The sequence below is a fragment of the Falco cherrug genome, chromosome 8 (assembly GCF_023634085.1).
Source record: "Falco cherrug isolate bFalChe1 chromosome 8, bFalChe1.pri, whole genome shotgun sequence".
Lineage (NCBI taxonomy): Eukaryota > Metazoa > Chordata > Aves > Falconiformes > Falconidae > Falco > Falco cherrug.
In genome coordinates this window covers 47,792,435-47,810,889 of record NC_073704.1, presented here as the reverse complement: position 1 = coordinate 47,810,889, position 18,455 = coordinate 47,792,435, and the positions used below count along the sequence as shown (strand labels likewise).

At 37.7% G+C, this 18,455-nt stretch overlaps 1 protein-coding gene across 3 annotated transcripts in view; it reads right to left on the bottom strand.

Annotated features, from left to right (window-relative positions):
* Positions 1–3,454: 3,454 nt before the first annotated feature.
* Positions 3,455–18,455, bottom strand: part of LCP2 (lymphocyte cytosolic protein 2) — a 35,485-nt gene continuing 20,484 nt past the window's right edge. For all 3 annotated transcript variants that reach the window (XM_014282785.3, XM_005442670.4, XM_014282786.3), the window contains 12 exons: positions 18,215–18,298; positions 17,405–17,430; positions 17,306–17,325; positions 17,094–17,198; positions 16,166–16,196; positions 15,523–15,535; positions 14,358–14,478; positions 12,027–12,076; positions 11,093–11,196; positions 10,156–10,233; positions 8,880–9,035; positions 3,455–8,136 (listed from right to left, as the gene is read on the bottom strand). In XM_014282785.3, the coding sequence (XP_014138260.1) occupies positions 8,014–8,136; positions 8,880–9,035; positions 10,156–10,233; positions 11,093–11,196; positions 12,027–12,076; positions 14,358–14,478; positions 15,523–15,535; positions 16,166–16,196; positions 17,094–17,198; positions 17,306–17,325; positions 17,405–17,430; positions 18,215–18,298 (911 nt within the window). In that variant the 3' untranslated portion in view covers positions 3,455–8,013. The remainder of the gene's footprint in view (positions 8,137–8,879; positions 9,036–10,155; positions 10,234–11,092; positions 11,197–12,026; positions 12,077–14,357; positions 14,479–15,522; positions 15,536–16,165; positions 16,197–17,093; positions 17,199–17,305; positions 17,326–17,404; positions 17,431–18,214; positions 18,299–18,455) is intronic.

The following is an 18,455-nucleotide window of genomic DNA, read 5'->3' as shown; positions in this document are numbered from 1 at the left end:
TTTTGCCTGAAATTATATTCAAAGTAATTTTACTGCAGAGGTGAGGAAGGTAGTTCTGTAAAGTGAACTGCACTGTTTTAGTTGCCTGCAGTGCTTGCTGATTCATGTCATAATCCTAAATTCATGACCTGAAATATATTTCTAGCCTTCCCAATCTTTTTTTTTTTCCTCCTTAGAGAACTGGTTTGGTAGTAATTCTGTCTTTATCTGAGATTCATAAATGTGGCTGAATGGCTTCAGCTTCCGTAACTAAATGTATTTGCGGAAAGACTCCAGGGAGACAGTTGTTTCGTGTGTTAAACTAGCATACACAGCCAGATCAGCCCATGATTAAAAAGAGTTACAATCATCTTCAGCCGCACATATCTTTGCACATGAACCTGTAGGTTTATTTCAGGGGAAGCTGCAACTGCAGCTCATAAACTGACACATTGATATGAAATTTTTAAGGGCACTCCTCACGTAGAGGTGTAACTTAATAATTTAAATTATTAATTTCAAATTTTCATTTTGAAATATTACTTTATTAAGAAATCCAGAAAGTATGTCAGTTCCAGGTAATTTTTATTGCAGAAATTAAACATCTCTTAGTCTCTTTTTTAATTCTTAGAAGAAAATGCCTCGTACAATCAACAATTATGGAAGGTTGTTTTTAGGAAGGCTTTGCTGTTAAGAACCAGTTTGGTTTGTCCAGTTAGTTCTGGGGGCTCTGTTCATATTTTGTATCTAATTTTTCTGGTCATCACAATATTCTATTTTTCCTTCTACAGTTACTTCACAGAAGAATTTAAGTACAATGTGAGCAGTTATTTATAGGATGTGGTAAAAAACCCAAACCCAAATGTAGAAAGTAAACTTAAATATTTGAGCAGAGGTCAATGTGGAACTGCCTCCCCTGTCTTGAAAACCTCCCCATTACTTGGTATTTCACTGCTGTTGAGGTCAGCTATATCTTTCCCCTTCTCTAGTACCATAGCAGGATACTATGCCTGTTTTAACTAGCGGTCTCTGCAGTAACGCAGGTGCCTGTTTATCTTCATTATAGCTTCCCCTGCCAGCCCCATTCCTGGCAGCCATTTAAGAAATCACCTTTACAGGTTACTGAGGATAATGACTTCTGCTTATGCTAACACAGATGTTTTCAGGAACTCACTAGGCTACTGTTTTACTTTTTTGTATCTATGTTTTTTATACAATTTTATATATTTCTTTACATATAGGAGCTATATAAAACCACCTTGTTGTATATTTTCTTTCTATGCACGTGTACTCCAGTATTCTGCCAGGAAGATCACCAGTTTCTGCAAACCACAGAGAACTTTTTCCTTAGACACACACAGAAAGGGCACAGCTAACTTGTTTGCACTGGGGTCCATGTAAGACCTTATAAACAGAAAGGCTATGTAGTACAGGAATTAGTGAACATGTGAAGTGTTTCCTGCCCTGCATTTCTCATCTTCAGAAAGCTCCAAATCTAAGTGTCTCATGTTTACTCTTTGAGTCACAGTTCAATTGTGCCTTAACAGAAAATGCTATTCTGAGTTGCAATTTAGCTTCACCCACAGTCAGAAAACAACACATTTAGAACGTTGCATTTTTAAGAAGAAGTTTTGTGAAAGCATACCCCTGAAAAAGAGAATAGAAGAGTAAGTAAATGGCAATGGCAGGCAGCTGACTTCTCTGTCCATCTGCTCTCTACTGCACATGCAAGTAATTCCACTCTGCTCTGAGGTACGGTAACCCTCCTCAGTGGTGCTCACATTACAGCTGAACACTGAGCAGCAGGAAAAATGGTTGCAGTAAATTAAAGTTCTGACAGCCATTCCCTTGCTTGGTGTCCGTGGCTTTAAGTACTACGGGGCACACACTGGGGAAGAAATGAACAGTTCCCAACTCCCGGTCATTACTTAGCAGTTTTTGTTGAGTTCAACTGAGGTCAGATACATGTGTCTAAGGGCAGCGTTCAGTGTTGTGTAGACTAAAGTGATAAATCTGCATAGCAAAGTGCCTTTCTCATCTTCCTTGAATTTAGGTGTAGTATTTGATTTTTGCTCATCATAAATTACTCTTACTCCATGAGAATTTAAATTGATGACAAAAAGGAACTGACTGCTTATAAATTGGTTGCTGCAATGTGCAGTGAACACTTGACAGACAGGGCTTCAGAGGATGAGAGGAAATCCCGTTCACCACTCCCCCATGGACACCTCAGTCCTCTCTTGTCCACGTCTTCAGCTTTTGCAACATTTGTGGTTACTTCATACCTCCCACTGCTAAAATCACAACTCATACAGGCCTCTTGCAGCCTACTGACATTCCACATGCTGGAAGAGGAGCGCATCACGGGGCTTTCCTTGGTGAGCAAGGCAGAGGGCAGCCAAGCACTGGGGCTGCCCATGCTGGGGGCACACGCTTTCTCCTGCCCCCATGGGCTGCTGCCTGCCCCCAGCCAGGGCAGCCAAGCCCTTGGCCATGCCCCAGCCATCGGGGCTGCCCAGGGCCAAGCTGGAGTGACCAGCTCGTCCTGTTGCCTGCTGAGATGAAGCTACGGCACAACCAGGCTGTGGTAGTGGTGGGCTTTTCACCTCTGGTGGGAAGGGCTGTGCTGCTGCCTGCCCACAGGCCTCACCAGTGCCTGTGAGGTGCCAGGGCTCAGCCGGACTGCACTTTCCTCAGGGAGAGCCCTGCCTGCCTTCATGGCAAAGGGGCAAAGGCGCCCTGCGGTCCCTGGTGTTCTGCGGGTCTTGCTGCTAGCGGCTGCAGTGTGTGCAGGGGAAGGGGGCAGCCGGGAGGCATGGCCCTGCTGCCGCGTGGCCTTTGAGAGCAGAGGGGCCACCGCTGCAGGCCACAGCGGGCAGCAGGGCCTTGGGCGCCAGTGTCCAGGGAGGTGTGAGGCTTCATATGCCCGCACGCCATGAGGGGGCTGGTGCCGGTGGGTCTGATTCTCGGAGAGTGTACCTGCCCATGGAGCACCACCAAGAGCAGGGCAGCGTGGCCTGGCCAAACTGGCTGCCAGGGCTTTCTTTCAGTCCTTGGCAGGCCTTGCTGCGAGATATCCCATCTGCACTCCTGCGTGCTCAGGGCAGCCTCCAGTGACTCGTGGGGAAATCCTTGGGCCTTGAGGGGCGCCCTCATGGCCTGCTTCCTAGTGGCCCGTGGCCATCAGAGCTGGGCCTTGCCAGGGAGGGGCCTCACCCCGCCAGCCCACAGGCTGCGTTCCCCTCCCCGGGGCTATGAGGGACTTGGTTTGGCTGCCCCTCCAGCTAAGGGCAGGGTCTGCTTCATTTCATTGCACCCTTGCTGAACACATACAGTACCAGCATGAAATAAACCCTTTTTCCCCCCCTCCCTTTTCAGCACTGAAACAGCTTTCCAGTGACGTTATACATGTAAACGTGCTGAGGGTGTCTGAATCTGTGAGGAGAGAGATCAGAGAAAATGGCAGAAGAGCGAGCCCAGGCATCAAGTATTTAATTTCAGCTCTGTGACCGACCAGCAGACATCCAACACTTGACTTTTTTTGTGTCTGCTTTACATGCTCCTTGCATAAATTGATGATAGAAACTGATTGCAATGACTTTTTATGAAGTTTTTAATCTAAAAAAATGTAGAATTTTGTTTGACGAATTCTTCATCACAGTTATAAATATCCTTATTATAATATTATTATAATAATATTATATGCCTAAAATTAAATTAAATGCCTAAAACATTTGTGAAACAGACTCTAAAAGAAAGTAAAATAAGTAAAATTCAAGATTTTATTCTACCTCAAGGAGAATTACAACTATTCGACCCCTTAGACTCTATTTGCAAATAGCACTAATGACAACATAGTCTAGTTATCATATTTATCAAATGTTATTATATATTTGATTGAGCAAGATATATATATAAAATATATGTTACTCCACAATAATTTGGAGTTTGTCCTTTTAGGATCTTTGGCGTTGACTGATGACCTCAGTGCAAAGCCACTGTGTGAAGGGAAGGGAGACTTGGACAAAAAATCTATGTTAAATGTACGTTCAGGGTTTTTTTTTCTTATTTCTCAATGTGCTAAGGTGTTCTACAAAGTGAGCATTATTTATGAATATCACCCAGAGTTTTTCCAGATATTATTTTTGGAATTTTTGAATGATAGAGAGCTTATAACTAGGCCAGAAACATGATATGTGCCATTTCTTCTAATATTTTTCTTAAGGAAAAAAACATGCCCAAAAAGATTGTAGTATAAAATTCAAAATTCAAATTATACTTAATTTCAAACAGTTAGTCTTATTTGTCGCCAGATTTTTATAGTTTTTTTTTAGTTAAAAGTGAAAGGGAAGGAATATGATCTCCAAAATAAGCCAAAAGATGTTGTTTATAAGATAATTACCTGTACAGACACAAATGTTCCTGGGCAGGTATTAACAGATTCATTAATATTCAGTGCTGACAGTGACATTAATTTCTTTTACTCATGTTAGCGTCACAGTAGCTCCATCTTGTGGTTTACTAAATATTGCTTGATTATTAATTTTTATTTAGATTCTATAGGAAAAGTAAGGTTGGAAGCAAAAATGAAAAAATGCTGGTGAGGAGAAGAAATCTTAGATATGATTGATTTCATTGCAGTTGTTTGTAAGAAAAGAAAATGAACAGAAAACAAAAAATAAAGTCTGAGTGTTTAGTAGTTGCCTTCAGTATCTGCAATTTGCTATATCAAAGTGGATAATTATAAAATGGGGGAAGTGTTAGTTAAAATATTATTTTAGAAAATCAAAGAAAAAAATCATAAAGATTATGATTAGCTAAGTTAATGAGTTTGTGAATCATATGTACACTGCCAGTTATGGTTTGTTTCTGTTTCATACAGGTGTTCAAAAATGATGTTGCTGATCAGCAGTTTAACCTCGAAGCTGCGATTAAAAATGTTGAGAAAATGTCCAATGAGCTGAGGAAACTAAATGGTACTTCTGAGTTCATCATCCAGTTAAACAAGAAGCTGTTTAAGGCATCATTTTAAAAAGTGTGCAGTTGTGAATTATTTGGTTTTCTATGTCATGCAGCTGGGTTTTGATTTAATGAAACAATACAGTTGCTTTTTTTGTTTTGAAAAATTCATGAAACAGTAGGTACATAGAAATGAAACATGTTAGTTAGCCATGGAAAAAAACGGTTAGATAGTCAAAGGCATTCCTCTGCAGGAACAACAGTCTCCTAATAGAAATATTACCAGTATGCTAATACCAAGCTTTATTTAACCATCTTGAAATAAACAAAACAAGGCAACCCTCCAAATTTTTCAGAGTTGGTAGGTGAACACTTCAAAAAGTGCTGTGTATAAATTGCCTTTCACTTAGCATCTACTATTCCATAAATCCCATGATGATACACTGCCCTTTGTCTTTCAGTGGAAAGCCAGCTACTGCTTTGTGACCTTATTTTGAATTTCAACCATCCTAAGAAAGCCAAAGATTTAAGAGAAGCTGAAGACAAAAATTGGAGTTTGACAGATTAAGTAATAACATCAATCTTCATGCATCATCTATTAATACTGCTTCAGTCTGAACTGTAAAATAATAGTACAGTTTCCTTCAGTTAGGCTATTTTTGTTTTAAATTGAAAATGTGGAATGGAAAAATGCTAGTTTACTGGTTTTGAGAACTTTTTTTTTTTAACCCAGATTTCCCAAATTAAGCCCAGTAGGGCTGGGAAGACTGATATAATTCGCTAGAAAGGTCAGGAAACTGGGCATAACATTTTTCACATGTGGTTGTCTTCCCTTAAACAAAGATGTATTGGAACAGTAACAAAAGGTTTTAAATTACTTCAAGTCAAGTCATTGCTCTCTTATCTCAGTTGTGCTGTGGAAAATGGGTTAAGAAACAGTCAGTAAAGGAGGAACTGCAACTTGTCTCATTTGATCTGCCTTCCTCATTCTAAAAATGATGCTGAGGACGGGGGCCAAAGAGCAGATTACTTCTGGAAAACTGAAAGTACTTTCATTCTGGTTTTGGTGGTAACTTTCTAAAGCACCTAGCTACAAAAGAAAGAGTGGTCTAATACTCTGCCCTGAAATCTTCTTGGCTCTAAATTTGAGTAGCCAGTATTTTTGTGTAGTTCATTGCAATTAACACTCGATCGTACTTTACTTATGGACATGTTTGACTATTTAGGTGTGGTTTTATTCATACAATATATGCTTATCTGAATAATTAAATCAAGATTTACTCTGCAGAAAAAAAACCCATGCAGTATTATAATTTGTTATGCTGGTTTATATTTTGTTTCTCTTTCTCTAAGGAGATGATTTAAAACAAATATAACACAATTCCAGGCGAGGTATGGCTGGGTTGTCAGACATTTCAAGGCAGTGCATTGGAATAGAATTACAACCTCCAGCTCACATAATCAGTGGTAATATCAGGGATGGTATTCTTAGTTTTAACATGTTTTTAAAAACATGCATTATAACTGACTTTCAGAAGGTTAGTAGTGAGTTTTGAAAAAAAAATGGACTAGAAACAGGTTTTGTCTCCTGAAGTATTTTTAAAACTTTTTTTTTATTTTATTTTTATTTTTATTTTTGAGTCATGGTTGCATGGAAATGAAATGCACTAACTTTAAACTCCAGCACCTAGCTAAATATATTAGAAAGGAAGATAACATTTACAAAACATATATTTAAAGTAAAACTGTTTATGAAATCTGGTTAATTTATCTGAGAAGCTGTACAGATTACACGGAAGATAGTTTTCTGCCTTGAATTTTGGTTTAAGTGTTTCAAGTGATATACACACAAATGGCTTTAAAGGAGAAAAAGTGCGGCACAGCCTAACATAATTATCAAACCAAGGTCTCATCAGAAATCAAAGGTTACTGGAAAACCGAGGCAAAGAGTTGATAAATCCCAATTAACAAAGGAGAGGGGAAAACTCTTGATACAGTATGCTTCAGTGATCCTCTGTTGCAATGTATTTTAGAACTGAGAACTCTGATGTTTTTCTTTAAAAAATACAGTAAAAACAGAAGGCAGTTGTATAAGAGGAACTAAGCTTTGCCTGCTTGTCTCTGTCTGCTTTAAGAGATTTGGGTGTGTTCTGCCAATTAAGAATCGCATGATGATAATCTTGTTGATGTGCCTCCTATAAAAAAAGTAGTTGCTTAATTTGGAGTCAGAAGGACAAAGCTAAAGCAGCTCGAGCTCTTTGTTAAGGGGGAAGAGCTTGTTTCGGAGTGAGGTTAGGAGATACAGAATTCCAAGAGTGAGGTTAGGAGATACAGAATTCCAATTTGTGGGCTAAGACATGCCATCAGCGGTATGACAGAGAGAACATGATGTTTGCAGGATGTTGGTTTTTTTTTTTCTAGAAAACTGTGAACACAGTTTCATGGCTGAATAACATAGACCCAAATCTTGACAGGCTGCTACATATAAAACACTGGGGCTTTTTTTCGGTGTTGCTGAAACCTAGGTGTCTTTAGGATCCAGGGTGGAGTCCTCATCTTTTCATAGAGGAGGCCATAGTTAGAGTTATTGGGAAGTAGATTGTGGGGAAAAAAAAGTCTGGCTTTTATTGTCTTTTGTCTGCTACTCATCTTTGACAAGGTTTGGGTCTATTCTGTATCACTTTAAATTATATAACTGCTGCTGCAGTTCAGATGTGAAAAATGGCTTACTTTTTTTTTCCTCCTTGGAAAGTAGATACTTGAAAGAAATAAATTGGTATTTATTTCTGGGTCCTCTAATTTCATGTGGAAATAATTTCAAGAATGTACAGCTATCTCGGAAGAAAAAATTCTCCTGTACTGTATGCTTAGTGGACAGTAATAAACATGTAGGAAAATCAAATTTTAGAGTACTGCATATAAGGCATAATTTAAAAAAAACATTGTCCTTTTTCCTTAAAATTAGAAAGATTTTTGACGACTTCATGATTTTAGTTTGCTGAAAAAAGAAATATCCTGAAGTTTACAAACTTCAGTAGGCTTCAATATTGTATGTGATCTTCTTTAAGGTCTGATTTAAATATGTCCTGCAGCGTATTTTAACATGCATTGATTTCTTGAACCTCTGTCTTTTCCATCGATCAGAAGAAGAGGTGTTCTTTGGAAGTAATCAATGATATCTGCTACAGAAGAAAAATCCTGTGGAATGGAAAAAATGATAAGGCTATGGCAAAAACCACTGGTGGTGTTAGTAAATAATAAAACAAGAAGGTTTTTTTTAAACTCTAAATATTTAGCAGTCTTATAAGGTCCACTAGATACTGTCTGATAAGCTGGTTTTGTTCCTGCCATAACCTGTAGCTCAGTAACTTAATCTAGTGTGTGTACAACCTACTGCAACTTTGTATAATTAATTAATGCACTCTTGGCCTGTTTAATACATGATGTTGTCATTCTGCCTGACATGATGATTGCATTTGAACATTCAAAATGTTGGCTGATCAATTCAGAGAGTTCTGACTCGATCAGAACTGCAATACATGTGCTGACCCGTCAGTCTGGTGCCAGTGAATCCAATGCAGTAGTGCGGGATGTAAGTAAATCAGCAGTCCAGGAGCAAAGCGGTAAATTTGGCAGATACAGATTTGCTCCCACCTGTGTATTTCTTTTATCTGATATATTAGTGGTAAATAAACATTCTCTAACCAGGTATCTGGATTTCTAATAGCTGTATTCTAAGGCTATCCCTCATTCCTTGAGCACAAACAGGTGAATCTGATTTTACTTTCAGCAGTAACGTATTCTATCAGGAATAGCTCCGGGACAATAAGCAGAATTCATTGGAGTAAACCAGCTGCCAGGTTAAGCAGCCTGACACTTAGGAATGAGGCAGGAAATACCTTAAGATGAAGGGGAGTACTGTGAAAAAACAAACATAGTACCTCTTTTCCTTTTAAGCCGGTTCCTAACAAATATACGTGGTTTTGCTCCTGGTAACGAATCTGGATGTTGTATACTTTATCTCTGTACAACACCATTAGTACATATGGATGAGTAGCAGTTTTTCTTGAACTGTCTCTTACCAAGAATGTTCCATCCTGATGAAAAAACAAAAGATGAGAAATATACATCACTTCTGGATTTGGTCAGCGTAACAACCTTAACTAGAGCACTCATGCTTTTAAGTGTTGGGGTTTTTTTTCTTTCTGAAATCTCTTTCCTCCTGGTAAAAGAAGCTGCACTGTTAAAGAGTTTAGGTCATTTCTCAAATGTTTTATCTTTCAGTTTGCTACTTAAAACTTTCTGGTCTGATACAAACGCCGATTTTTAGGGAAGGGAGGAATGGTGTTCTGTGAGGGAGAGATTCCATTAAAGGAGGAAATAAAATGTCAAAGGCAAAATCTTACATCATTTCAGCCAGAAGAGAAGTTCATTTCTGGTAAGTGCCAATCAAGGTTCTTATGTGATCTATTCACAGACAGTCTCAAATAATGATAGTGTCTGTGTAATTTTGGTAAAGGCAGTAATATTCTCTCTCTCTCTGCTTTTCTTAATTTCAGATCTGTTTTAACAAGTCTTTCATTGAAACACCCTTTCTTAAAGGCATTGAATGTGGTCTCATAAGCTGGACCTTAGTACAAGTCACTGCAATGCTGTACGCGTCATCCTCAGCTCATGACATGTGCTGTGACACACCACAGAGTAAACACGTTTCCACCGTGCTGGAATACAGCCTGGTTTATCTCCACGTGCACAGGTAAGCGTGGGTTTCATCTGTTTGAATCTGTACTTCATTTTGCTGGTAAGTATGGCCTAGAAGAGGGTGGGATTCATCTAATTCAAGCTATCTAAAACTTGGAATGTGCAAAAAATTCCTCAATGGTGACTAAGAACTAGTTCCAGAAAACAAGTAATCTTCCTTCGAGAGGTGAGGTGAAACTGCTTTCTGGAGACACGTAGTTTGTTATCTTGGACTATGAAAAACAACAGCCTTTGTGGCTGGTTTAAACTAGGTGTGGAGTTTTTATCCAGGTAAAGCTATTCAAGACGAATCTTCCACTCTAAACATCTACATGGGTGCCTTCACTCTTCCCGTATGACTGCAAGGACATCTAGCTAGGAGGTAGTGAGAATTTAAATTTAATTTTTTTTTAAACTTTTTTTTAACATTTAAATTTAAAATTAAATTTAAATAAAAAACAACAATTTTAAGAGTACCTTGTTTATTTTTCGAAGAGCTGCTTCTGCTTCTGTCCGGCTAACGTAAGCAACGTACCATTCATCATTTAGGGAGTCCTGTGGGGTTTTGTGAGAAAGTCAGCTGCCAATGAATCAGCTTGTCATGTTAGCAACATACAAATAAGTAGAGAGAAATCTGAATGTGAGGGATATTTGTGTTTATGTGCAGAATCTCTGAAGGTATGAGCACCAGGGATCATACTAGTATATATATAATAAGTTCCACTACATAATTTTATAATAATCTTCTTACTTTGATGAATTTTAAAATATTACAGACCTAGCTATATTATGCCTTCAGGTAAGCTAGGAAAACAGATATTTCCAAATACTTTTCGTAAATAAGTAAAAAATAGATTTTAAGTGACATTTTCTCTTTTGTCTGCATGGGACACTAGCATCCTTTGTTTCTCTGGTTGTGATTGGGTTTTTTTTAATGATTTCATTTTGTTTTTCCTTTTTTGACTACCTCTGAGACAATAATGCAGACCCTGTGAATATGCCATGTATGGTTGCCCAGGAGTGTTATCACCAGGAGTGGTTTGCTCTAAACTTGCTGTAAAGAAGTATGAAACCAAAATGCACATAAAGGGTGTGAATTCTTTACTCACCAAGGTTTTGTGGAAGGAGAACTGAATATGTAATGCTACTTGAAGGCAGTTATGCAAACCACATAATCCAGCAAACAAGTATTTTTCTTATTTTGTTCTACTGGGGTTTTGCTATTTTTTTTTTCTTGGTGAAGACAAAATAGGGCACTAAAGTTTGACACAGAGAAAGAAACTGAAAGTCTGAAAGTGCTTACTAACATCATGACAGTGACTACTAATTAGAAAAAACAACTTTGAAAAATGTTTTCCCTCAAAATCAGAAAATTTGCTGGGTTTAACAGTTATGATTAATGTTTGTTTTGTACCTCTTCGCCCTCCATATTTATTTGGTGAACAGTGTGTCTGCTGGGAATTGGCAACGGAGGTCTTACATCACCTGTGCCTCTTGAAGGAGATCTGCTGTTGTTGCCTTCAAAGATATAAAAGTAGAAAAAATGTTAAAATTAGGAAAATAATTTCATCTGTGGAGTCATATAGTCTACAATCTTGAGTTTATGAGGCATGAAGAATTTATATCACTCTGATACTGAGACATTTTGAATTGATTTGAAATCAGATTTAGGCGACTATATGAGAACCAAGTTCTTCACATAAACTCACCCCTCGTGCACAGGGACTTTAACTGAACTTTTGCAGTTCAGTTTTCCTAAAAATCGGATGAACTTGAAAAAGAGGTTACATCTTTTTAGCTTCTGTACCATAGTTACTCAGTTGAGAGCATATCCGGTTCCTTTAGACAGTTAGAAGTGATGTTAACTGCATCCCTTAACTTCTTAGCATGTAGAAAGTAAAAAATTTCACTGTAAAACATTGGCAGCTGTCACCATATAAAAAAAATATTTGAAAAGCAGTTGATTTCTAAGCTTCCTTTATTTTTTACTTGTTATTACAGGATAAATATGCAGCATATTTCACATGGAAAGTGTTTTCTCTCTTTTTTGAGAATATTAGTATACCGCAGTGACTTGCAGCTGATGTTGCTGAGCTCTCAGTAGTGTTAGTTATATTGAAAAAGATGATTACATGAAGTTTTGATAATGGTTTAACTAGGCAGTAAGCCCAAACTTTATGGGGAAAAAAAATCTTACATTCAGACTAAGTTACACAAGCTGCCTTTCAGGAACTTGATAATTTTCTAGCATCCATAGGAAAAAAAAATATTATATTAACTGCACTGAAACCACCTTTTAACCTTCAATCATTTTTTGTATAAAAAATGCAGGAATGCAAGATACAAACCTATATGTAAGCGTGGTGGTAGTGAGCCACTTGAAGGCAGGTTTCTAGCACTGTTAAAAAAAAAATAGTAGTCAGTATAAATGCAAGACTGCTATACAAGATTTCTTGGCTCTGAAGAACTGATCTGGACTTTGTGCCTGTTTTGCAGAATATGAGAGGCTCTTGAGACCTATGCAGGATGAGGATAGCCTTCTCTTTTCTTTTTTTTTTGTTTTGTTTTCTTTCTTTCTTTTTTGTAAGCAGATCCACCATTAAGTTTACTTGCAGCTCAGTATCTGGGAATAAGGTAAAGGCAATCACTAATGGGCCCCCAATTCTTCTGTATCAGGATCAATTCAGAAAACTCATTCAGCTTGTTGAGCTTTCATGGGAATGATGACTTTATTTCCCTAAAGCAGGAAGCACAGGCAACACCTTGCTAAACGTTTCTTTCTGTGGAGTTCCACTTGAAGAGTCATTTTTCTTGTGGCTTCTATAACATTGTTGATGACCATGCAGTTTCTCATTATTAATGTTGCAACTGTGGATATGGAGCTACTGGAGACAGTCCAGTAAAAGACTACTAACGTGATAAGGAACTGGAACATCTCACATGAGTAAAGGATGAGGGAGCTGGGACTGTGTAGCCCAGGAAAAAGAAGGCTCAGAAGGGACTGTATCAATACCTGAAGCTCCAGAGGGCCAGGCTCTTTGCTGCGATGCCCACTGACAGGGCCAGAGGCAGTGGGCACAAACCGAAACACAGAGGGGTCCCTCTGAACATCAGGGGATGCTTTTTTACTGTGAGGGCAGCTGAGCACAGGAGCAGGTTACCATGAAGGGTGGTGGAGTCTCTGTTCTTGGAGATATTGAAAAGCTGTCTCGACACGGTGCTGGGCAGCCTGTGCTAGGTGACCGTGCTTGAGCAGGGGGCTGGGACCAGATGATGTCCAGAGGTCCCTCCCCATCTCAGCCACTCTGTGTGAGCTATGAGCTGACAGTGGCACAGAGCTCGTACCCACAGCTTCCGTGCATAACACTTCCAAGTGCCTATGCTTTCTCTCCAGTGTTTTTTTTTTCTTTTATGGTTTGTTTTTTTTTTTTTGTTAGAAATCTATCATTTTCTTTTATGGCCTGATCTCAAAACCCACATCCAAAATTACTCAAACTGAAGATTCCCAATCTTTGATTTTTATTTTTTTTTAATTTCTGTACCTAATTGAGAACAAACTGCCTGCATGATTTTCCTTTACAGTTCATATTTCTCTTCTGCTTAAATGGACTGTACAAAGAGCTCTGGGATGAATATGTTAATTTTGTTTGCAGAACAAAACACCCTATCACAGCTTGATTCATGAGAGAGAATCAGCCAAACGAGGGCCTCTGCTAGAGCAAAATTTGGCAATGCTGTTTGAATATAAGCAGAAGTGTTCATCATAGGAATAGTTCATATTTGCATATGACCTTGCTATTGCTACTGCAATATTTGTTCTGCTGGGTGTCAGCAGTTCCAGAGGATGATGGTAAGTGGGAGGAATTTATCAGAGACCCATTAAAAAAATACAGAGATTAGAAAATGAACTTCAGATTTAGACTGAAGGAGCCCGCTCTAACTCATGAAAGGCTAAGTCTGTTGCACACTACATCAGAAATAAAATTTTGATTAAGGGCTCTTCCATCCAGCAAACGAAGACATAACAATCTAATATTTGGAAGCTGAAGCTAGAAAAAAATAATAGTTGAAGTAAAGTTCGCAATTTTAAGTAGGAGTTATTAACCATTAGAGTAAAAATTAGTAGAAGGGTGGTGAAATTATTTTATATTTAAATTTAGAGGACTAAGGTTGTGGGGTTGTTTAAGTTTTGAAGCAATTAGTCACAGCTCTAGCACTTAGGCTCCTAGAGTGTGCAGAATCCTTTTAAAGAAGAAACTCTTTGACCTTCATCCTGCATAGCGTTGCAGAAGATAATCCCTTCCTTAAAGGGTATATCATTCTTATGGATCGTGCAGGTAATGGGAAAGATGTCTCAAAATGGAAGCATTGTACCATGTAGGCCCTAAAATACTTCTTTGACGTAAAACTGAGATAGTTACATTTTTTCTTGGTTGCCTGATGTACACTATCTGCTTCACTGAGTACAGAGCTTCAATTATATGAAGGATTCTCCTGGATAGTAGGAGTAATACATATTAGCATATAGTGGGGCAAGGGTATAGCTTGAAAAATTATGGACTACTACAAGTAGTTATCTTGTGTTAGCCTGAAAACCCTGTAGCCATGTGCATACTATTATTTGCTAAACTGCAAAGAGGTTGAGATTCCAAAGGAATGGCACAATGAGTGAGACAAACCTTTCTGCACCAGGCATGCTGTTGGATCCTGGCTTAGGCAGAGGCTTGACAGATTTGCATGGGAATGTATTGGAGCTGTATGGGGGCAAAGATATCTGTGGCACTGGTCTTTGGGGTGCAGCTGTGGAGAGAAAGAGAAGGCATCTTAAAACTTACTGAGACATTCTTAAGTGAGGTAGAATGAAGAAATGCTGTCACATTACTGCTGTTTAATTAGATAAACATAATGGAGTGAACTATTCTATAAAAAGTCCTTGATATGTTAGTTATGGTTTGTAAACTCATATAGTTAGCTGAGAACTTAAAATTAAATATTAAAATTTAAAATAAACTGGAACAGGCTTGAGCAACATTTACATTTTCTGACTCCTGTTTTGGATAAGCCACAATTCAGATACCTTAATTGTATTAGAGCTGAAGGTGGTACAAAACCATGTGTTTTCTGTTATGTTGCTTCAAAGTAGTGGATTTGAGGTTACCTTTTTGAACTTAATTCCTTTCTGAGATTTCTCCCATGTCATCATAAACAACAGTATAAAATAAAAAAGAACAATTTCTTTCTGCAGTGTTCTCAGACCTGAATTACTGGTAAGAGGGGAACAGATTAACTGTGCTCTGCACAGCTTAAATAGCCCTGTTCTTTATGGGGTCTTAGAGGCAGTGATAATTTGTAGACACTTGGCCAAATATTCTGTTTCTCTTATGGTACTATTTTACCAACTTAATTTTAGGAACCAGGATTCTGAAGTAATTTATAAATGCCATTATTACATGAAACAAGTTCTGTTTTTGTTAGAGTAAATAACAACCCAGCAGGGTCTGACTGAACACTTTGTTGAAAACTGGGAGGATACCAAGTTTGCATGCCTACCCATTTGATGCTGTGTGTATATCACAAATCTTTAAAATGTAATGTATTTCAAAATAAGAAATCCTGCTGTCTTGTAACTGGCTGACTGAAGGAAGCTATTACCTATTGATTTCCTGTGTTTTGCAGCCTTGATATATAAATCTGCATGAGGTGCTTTATAAGTATTCTACACCCTGTCAAGACAGCACCTGCCTTTTTGAAATGGCTCTAAAGAAACAACTCTGATCATTATTTATTTTTTTTTTAGAACTAAGACAGACTTAGAGTTTTAAAAATCACTGTAGAAATACTTACCGTCTTCTTCTTCCTGGGGAGCCAAAAGAAAATAAACATTAGCGACATATTACAACACAGTTCTTAGGAATATTTTACAGATTTGCATATACCACGAATCTGGTATCTATAGTCGCTTTCATCTAAAATTCTGGGGTTTCTATCTTCATGCCACGCCACATAATTTTTAAATTTCTTGCATTAAAGTGCAGCTATTATTTACAAATAAACTGTGACATAGATGTCCCATAATGGATCTTGACCCAAACTAGTCAGAAACTCTCAGTGGATGTAAACTTTCCTCATTCCTTCAGTAAATGTAAGCCCTCAGAGTTCTCTGAAAGTGAAATTCTTAGGTCAGCTTAAACTGAAAAAGAAACCCTAAACTCCAATACACAGTGAAAGAAAAATCACTTCTCACATGTCCTAAAAATATTCTGGCCTTATTCTTCCTGTTATCTAAGATAAAGTACTTGGGGAATAAACTGAGCCTGACATAGAAGAACTGTTTAACAAGAAACACATGCTATGGAAAAGCCATGAGTTTTCTTTATAACTGATAAAAGAAATGAGTTTACGTTTTCCAGAATTATTATTTTATACAGGTATTTAATTTTATTACCATTCCTATACCTTTAAATATTTGCTTTGAAACTATACTTACTTCACATTTTTTGTGAGGTGGCCAACCTTGCCTGAAATAAAACAAAGAAAACAAAACATACTTTGTAGCTGGAATATTACTAATTCACTTTGTGTGCATTAGGCCATATTTTCAGACATGAAACTATAGTAAGTTATACAGACCCAATGAATGCAAAACATTTTTTCCTCATAAAAATATTGGAGATTCTAATTTCAGCCATAATCTATGCTAGTCTTTAGCCCATCTTGAGTCTATCAACAAGGAAAATGTCTGATGAATTGATGATAAGATTAGAGCTTAAACCAAAATTTTTGCAATGATGAAACAGTCTTGAACTCGTTTATAGTACTTAGAAACATTGCTGGAGCACATGATAAGCCTTCCAGTCTTTGTTTCTCTGATAAATTATCTGGTTGATTAGCAAATATCAATTAATTTCTTATTTTGTTTTGAGATCAGTCACACTGTTCAGCCCTCAAGTTATCGAGAAAATGCTAGAGATTGATATAGTTCTGCTAAAGAATGCTGTTTGCTATTAAGAAGGAGTTTTGCAGGCTAGTGAAAATCAATGGCAGGGAAGTAAAGCTTTCTTTTTCTAACATCCTAAACAAATTAGTAATAGAACTCATGAAAGAATGTTCCCTAGAGCAACTTGATCTGGTGAAAAAAAGCATGGATCGTATATACATTTCCTTGTCCAACTTGGAAGTGAGTCATGCCCTGTGTAACAGCCCTTTCAGAGGTGGCTGGAGAAAGAGCTCTCTCTGCATTCACACTTTTCTGTAGCTTAAAGCACATCCCATGCCGATTCCTAAAGCAAAGCTTTCGTGTCTGCAGACACTGCTGTCATGCAGTAGCAGTAAATTATACTATGCTGTGTTGCTTATCCATGTTTTTCTTAAATTTAATTTATCCTTTATTAAATTTAAATTAAATGAACACTTACTTTAGAGGGGTTTGCTTCCGTAAAGGAGGTGGATTGCCTCTTTCATATCTGTCACTTGGTGGGACAGGAGGTTTCGGCATCATTGCAAGCTGTTCCCCCAGGGATCTAAAGCAGGAGCAGGATGATGAAATAAAGGCAAAACCCCTGCTTATTAAGAAATAGCTGGGTAATACTGGCATCAAAAGCCTCATTTCCAGAGGCAAAACTCTTACCTTAGCTGTGAAGTCAGAGGCTGTAAAACAACAAGGAATGGTTAAAGAGAATGTGTATCAAAATCGGTGAAAAACCTCAATAAGCACCAAAGACATTACCTTTTCAGGAAAGCCTGGCTTCCTCCCTGAAAATAGTAAAAGCTTACATTTAGAAAAAATGAAAGTTAAGATGATTAATTAAACTTTATATGAAACAAACAAGTTTTGAATAGCATTGAAAATTAATTTTGCAGATTGAAACCCTCAGCTTCCTGAGATGTAAGCCAGAAAAAAATTTGGTTTTGCAAGAGATGGCAAAACCGCCATATCTCTTACTAAAGGAAAATTTTAAGATTTTCAAAGTGATATGTTTTGCAATCATATTTTCTATGGTTCAGCTTTGAATTACTGGATACTTTTATGCCATTATATAACAGATGAAAGAATTTGGATAATAAATAAAAATCATAGAGTAGTCTCTTTAGAGTCTTCATAAAATATGGTTTTCAGGTCTGAAACAAATGCTACTTTTTCCTGTTTTTTCCAGTACCCAGCGTTTTTTTAGATCTAGGTACCAAATCACATAGAGTAGTGTGTGCAGAGTTTCATTAGCTTTGTATGCAAAAGTAATTTCCTCTTTATAACCTACTAAATATTTTCTTGTTCATTCACTCAAAACCTTTACTGCAGAGGGATCTCATAATGTCTTGCTGTTCAACTAGTCCTGACTAGGGCTGCTACTTTCTAGATATAATTTCTCTCACTTTGTAAGTAGTGCTCACATTATTTATTTGTAAACAGATCACCTTGTATGTGATTGGATCACAATACGTTTGACTGAGCCTTGTTCTTTTGCATGAATGATATTCAAACTGATCATTTTGAATAATTAAAAAAGCTCCATTGATGTTACCGTAAGGAAATACTGACCTGATACTGGGCTTTCTCTTTCAAATGGTGGAGCAAGGCGATCCAGTGGGGGTTTTGTGCTTCTGTCTATAGAAGGAGCTGGGGCTAAACACAAAAGCTGTGTAAGATAATTTACTAGTATAGGTAAATATATCTTTATTTCACATAGCCGTGAACAAGTGAGGCTTCCATATAAATAGTAAAAGAGAGTGGAACTGAGGAGATGTAGGCAAAAGTGAGGTGCTATATAGCCCGGGGGAGA